Below are 5910 nucleotides of genomic sequence, written 5' to 3' on the forward strand. Positions count from 1 at the left end.
ACAGAGGTAGCAGCGCTGTTAGCTTTTTTTCTTTCTTAGTGTGCTCGAGTGGGACTCAGGATGCCTGGGTTCTATTCCCAGCCACTGCCACTGCCACGTGTGTGACCTTGGGCAAGTCCCATTGCTTCTCTGCTCCCCTTTGTCTGGACTACAGTAAACTCCCTCATTCCCTGGACAGGCTCTCATTTGGCTGGATAGCCTCAGCACTCACCTATCCTGAGACCAACATGGCTACAACACTGGAAACAAAGAGAGATTAGAACAAACCAAGGCCAGGTCTACACTGTAAATTTACACTGGTGAACTATGTCGCTCAGGGGTGTGAAAAATCAGGGGTGAGTAGGGGTGGGGGGAAGTGCCTTTATTGTGTCTCCCCGCTGCACCAAAAAGTTTGTTGTTTATACAAAGAGCGGCTAGGCAATGAGAAGTCATGCCAGTAAAATGAAAAAAATCCTGCAAGTGCGTTCCTATGAACAAAGAGAGGCAGCGTTCCAGGCTAAAGTAGAGGTTTATTATGAAGGGGGTGGGGGAGGAGGGTTGTTAAATAAATAAGAAGGGGGCGATGACTTTGGGATACATTTTTATCCTGACACAAATTCCGAGACGCCTACTGAGTGCTACTGCTTTACATTACAGAGCCAATGACTACGTAATTCACATGTCGGTGCCCAGAACCTGAGCCGGCTAGAGTAGCAGAGTCATTGTGTTTTATTTTTTTTAAACAATTGCATAAATTAATCTATTTTTGCACTGCAAAAAATAATCCCTACACTGTATATATTAGATATGCATGTTGCCAGCTATAATACAGTATGTACAGGGGTGAGGACCTGAAGCACAGCACAGGAGAGTCTGTCCAGAGAGATGTGCAGTAGATTACTCCAAGTGAGGGGAGGACAAACCTTCCTGATCATCGGTAGATTCCTTGGTAAAGTCCCTGTCCCCTTCCTCTCCCTGATGGGTCTGCGAATCCCGGCTCCATTGGGGAGTGGCCAGACCCATCTTCACCAGTTTGGCTTGTTGCTGTTCCAGGCTCTGCTTCCTCCACTTGATCCGTCTGTTCTGGAACCAGACTTTTACCTTTGGAAGAGAAGATGTTTCGCTTTTAAAAAAATCAAACTCTAGCAGGGACCTTCGCTAAGCAGATCTAATAACCTTGGAAGGCCTCAGATGCTGTGGTGATGGGCACCCGTGCAAAACCCGAGGTAGCTGCAGCTTCAGAGACACCTCCCTGGTTGAAAAGTTTGTGTGTGGGTGTGGGAGATGACAGCCAGCCCCCTCCGCCTCTCCTCATGGATCCCTGTCTAACAGGCCCATCCCAGGGCCCGATCCTGTGCCGACTGGCAGTCAAACTCCCATTGATTTGGGTCAGATCAGGATCAGTCAAAATACACATTTGACTAGTTGCTGGAGAGAGCCAGTTATCCCTGAATGGGGGTAAAGGGGTGTTGATTGACTCAGGAGAGCTGGGTTTGATTCCTCCTTCCTGTGAGATGCTGAGAACCTAGGCCCAGATCCTCAGAGTTCTTTAGGTGTCTAATTCCAATTGAGTTCAATGGGCGTTAGGTGCCTAAGTATCTTTCAGGATCTGGGCCCTAGCCATCAGCTGGATCTCATCAGGGCAGCTTGCCATGGTAGCAGCATCCAGAGGTGTTGAGTGGGGGAAAGGCCCAATGGTTAGCCTGGGGTGAATTCCCTGCTCTGCTACAGGCTTGTCTGTTCCTCAGTTCCCCACCTGGAGAAGAAGGGGAATAGTACTTTGTCTTGTCTATTTAGATTGTAAGCTTTTGGGGGAAGATACTGGTTCTGACCAGGGGTCCTATAGCACCCATTGGACCCAGTTCCTGAGCGGAGCTATTGCTGTGATATCAGCAATAATACTGGTCCCTGCTTTGGAGAGCTCAGACTTCAGAGACTAGTTACTGTCCCAGACCACAGTAACAAGAGAAACGTGAAAAAATTCCAGCTTTTAAGAGCCTTTGGAACCAGATTCTTCCTCCCTTCCTCCCAGTGAGTAGCCACAGCCATTGAGCTACTCAGAGAGCCTGACCCAAAGCCCTGGAGCCAGCAGGAGAAGTCCCACCGACTTTGGTGGGCTTTGGGTCAGGCCCAGAGGAAGGAGGGCAGAATCAAGCTCACAGAGGTTTCCACTTTGTTCCTAGATGGGAGCTGCTGCTGGAATCCTGCCCCCAGGCTGTTCTCAAGGGCTTTATTCAGTCTGGCTTGGGCTCCAGAAGGCTTCCACTCCCCTTCCCTTGGGAGGCTCTTATGTATACAGTCACTTGACTTTCCCCCTCCCTCCCAAAAATAGAAAAACTAGAGAAAGCCCATGGGAGAGTGAGTCCTGCACTGGGCTGGGGGCAGGGAGGGGGAGAGACTGGGAAATGCTCCATCTTGCAGCCCTTATTTGGAGGAAAACTTGTATTGAAGTCAATGGGAATGTGTGCCCAACTCCAGGGAGGATGGCGAGAAACCTGTGAAGCCTATGTAGGGTTCAAGCCATGGGTGGCTTCATCCGTCTCTTTCTGTCCCCCTTGGAGCTGGACACACTGGGGAGCCAGACCATGGGGCAGGTAACTTTGCAGATGGAGGAGGCTCTATCCTCCTTGGTTCCCCTGGCACTGCCATCCCTACCACCCTCTAGGTACAAGGCTGGGGGAGAGGCAGGCTTGTCTTACCTGCTCCTCGGTGAGGTGCAGAGCGGAGGCTAGCAGACACCGCTCGGTGCCCACCATGTACTGCTGCCGGGCGAACTCCTTCTCCAGCCGGGCCAGCTGGTCGCTGGTGAAGATGGTCCTGACCCGCTTGGATTTGCCCGACTTGGCTCTGAAGCCTGGGAAGCAGCATTTGGAGAGCAGATACCCTGTGCATAAAGACGAAAGAAAGAGCTCAGAGGAGAGGCGCGGGGTGCTGGCCACGAGTGGGGGGCCCTGGCGGGAGGGGGAGAGTCGGGGGACATCAGGCTCTTACCTGGGGCTCTAAGAGGGGCCCGCCAGCCCGCCAGGGCCGGGTAGCAGACGGGGTAGAGCGGCCGAGGCTGCAGGAGGGGATGCGCCTGGGCGCACAGCTGGAGCGCACCGCCCGGCCAGGCGCTGTCTGGCCAGCCGGGGTCCCAGCGCCCGGCGCCAGGAGGCGGCGGCGGCGGCGAGGGCTCTGACCGGCCCAGGAGAGCGTCGATGGTGAAGGATTTCCCCGCCGGAGCCTTGGGGGAGTGTCCGGGGGGCGCGGGGCCGGGGTAAGGCAGCAGGGCCGGAGCGGGCAGCCCAAAGGGCAGCAGGGTCGTAGTCAGCATGGCCAGGCGGTGCCAGAGATCGGCGAGGGGGTCCCTGCACCGGGAGGAGGCGGCGGCAGCAGGTGAGGGGCTGATCATACAGCCAGGCCAGCCCCGCTCCCTCCCTTATATCCGGAGCAGGGACCCTGAAGTGCTAATGGTTCCTGCTGAGCTTTTGTTCGCCCCTAAGTAGCAGATGAAAAAGGTGTCCGGGCCAACAAGGGATCCAATTAATGGATGGGCCGGGGAGCTGGAAAGGGGGGGGGGGTCATCCACTTGACAGGAGCTTCAGAAATCTCCCAAGATCGCAGGGTCGCTGGTGGGGTGCCCCTTGGGTTTACACACACACAAACCTCCAGAGTCACTTCCATCCCATTGTTTCCACCTTGTCAGCTCCGGTGGAGCTGCCAGCCCCTGCATATGGCGACAAACCGGCGCGAGGAGGAGAGTTTCTATGTACATCAATCCAGGAGGCAAAGCACCCCAAGTTCTCCTCTCTCCCAACCCCCTTTTCCTCATCAATTTCTGCCCTGGATCCTTGGTTGGAAATATGCCACCCCCACCCCTCAGAGCCAGAGCTAGGGCTGTGGAAGGGGCCCAGGGGCCTGCAGAGCGAGGAAGCGAAGCTTGGCTCACATGGGAACACTAGCTTCAGGGGAGTTTCTCCTGAGTAGGGGAATGCAGGCTGCAGGGTTACAGGTGGCACTGATTTATAGCGTCATTTGAGGTAGTGATTCCTTTGCTTTTCCTTGTGCCTCACTCCCCTCTCTGGCTTGATGCCCTCTGCATTTTGGGGCTCTTTGCTCTTAGGGTCGGATCCTGCTCCCCCCTGTACTCAGGCTGAGAAGCACCTTGCTTGATTTCAGTGGGACAACTCGCGGAGGGCAGTGATGTGCAGTGTGCGCAGGACTGGCAGAATCCGGAACAGTATTTCATCAGCACAGACCTGGGTTGCTGCTGCTATCTATGGAGCTATTGATCCCAGGTTCTGATATGGCCCCTGTTACCATAGCATTTGAGCACCTCCCACGCTAATGGATTTATTGTCATTACAGTGAGGTAGGGAAATGCTTTTATCCCCATTTTACAGATGGGCAACTGAGGCACAGAGAGAATACAACCCAGATCCTCAGAGGTATTTAGGCATCTAACTCAAGTTGAATTCAGTGGGAATTAAGCATCTAAATACCCTTGGGGATCTGGGTCTAAGAGACTTGCCCAAGGTCGCTTAATGAGTTTGTGGCAGGGAATTGAACACAGGCGTCCCAGGCTAGCACCCAAACCACTGCACCTTTTCCCAGCACTGGCTGCTGCTACTACCTGCTCATCGTGGCAGGCTCCACTGATGGGATTCAGATGGTCATTAGGTTTTGAAATTCTGAAAATTGTACACCTTTTCCTAATGAGCTGGGAAAAGTCACACCTCCGTCCCAGGCCCTGCGGGGGGGCTGGCCCCAGTCAAAAGACTCCAGCGTGGCTTTCTTTTTATTGGGGAGGAAATGGGAGTTGAGGGAGAGAGCAAGCCAGGGCCCAAAACATCTGCAAAGCGTTTCCCCCTGCAAGGCCAGGCAAAAGACAGTGTAATGTCCCCCCCCCCGCCCCCGTCTCCCCTTAGCTTTGGTTTCACTAGGTTTCAGGGACCCAGCCTGCAGAGGGGAGAGCCCCACCATAAAAGCAAGGGAAATGAAGGGCCCACTCCCAGAGCTGAGAAAGTCATTATGGGGCTCATTTGAGGCAGCGCCTTCTCTTGATTGCTTTGCTCGTGACACATAGGTGGAAGTGTCCTCTTCTGCAGCTGCAGTGCAACACACACACACACACACACACACACAAAGGTTGGGACACACACACACGCACACACAGAGCAGGAATCACAGGTTGGGGGAGGAGAGGGCTAGGGAGTTTGCTGTTGTCTTACCAGTATTAATCTGCTCATTAAAGGGCTTTGGTGTTCCCAGGGGATCACCCTCTGCTCCTGCTCACGCTGCCCCCTCTTGGGCTCCCATGATGGCCAGGGGTGCACGCTCACCCCAGCCCCTTTGACCACCTGCCAAGTGCTCCAGATTTCCCCCCCAAGGAACACATTTTAGGGCTGGATGTTGCATTCCTTGGCCATTGATGCTAAGGGCAAATAGACAATGCAGGATGGGGCCCAAAGTTACCATCAGAGCTAGGAATGCCAGTGTCAGTTGGACGTCTACCTGGAGGTTTCATCCCATGACATCATCTCTCATTAAAGATTAATCGTTGGTTCCTGGAGACTCCAGGACAATCCTTCCCACCCTGCTCTCTTTCTGCACCAGACGTGGGGGAAGTAAGGCCCAGATCCTCCAAAAAGCCTAAAGGCGCCAATGGGAGTTAGGCACCAAAACGCCGTTGAGGATCTGGGCCTGACTGCGTACAGCTCAGCTTCAGCAACCTGGCTGCTCCTCAGCGTCTTGGTGGGGTGGAGGTGGATTGGAAAATACAGAGCCAGTGGGACACATCCACCCCGGGTGTAAACTCCATCGCCACCAGTGACATCACCCCCGGGAGGGATTCGCCCCGGCTGCAATTTGAAGATGCCATAAAAGTTCAAGGTGGCCGCCCCACAAGTGAAGAGCCAGCTTGGGCCCGGCTGTCTTGCTTTTTATCTTTGC

General features: G+C 54.2%; 1 protein-coding gene across 1 annotated transcript; it reads right to left on the bottom strand.

The window, feature by feature from the left end:
* Positions 1-876: 876 nt before the first annotated feature.
* Positions 877-3292, bottom strand: LOC135878843 (homeobox protein not2-like). The gene is made up of 3 exons (XM_065404552.1): positions 2971-3292; positions 2679-2863; positions 877-1080 (listed from the first exon to the last, which is right to left on the bottom strand). Exons 1-3 carry the CDS (start codon positions 3290-3292, stop codon positions 877-879), a joined length of 711 nt encoding a protein of 236 aa, XP_065260624.1.
* Between the last annotated feature and the right edge of the window lie 2618 nt (positions 3293-5910).

The sequence above is a fragment of the Emys orbicularis genome, chromosome 5 (assembly GCF_028017835.1).
Source record: "Emys orbicularis isolate rEmyOrb1 chromosome 5, rEmyOrb1.hap1, whole genome shotgun sequence".
Taxonomy (NCBI): Eukaryota; Metazoa; Chordata; order Testudines; family Emydidae; genus Emys; species Emys orbicularis.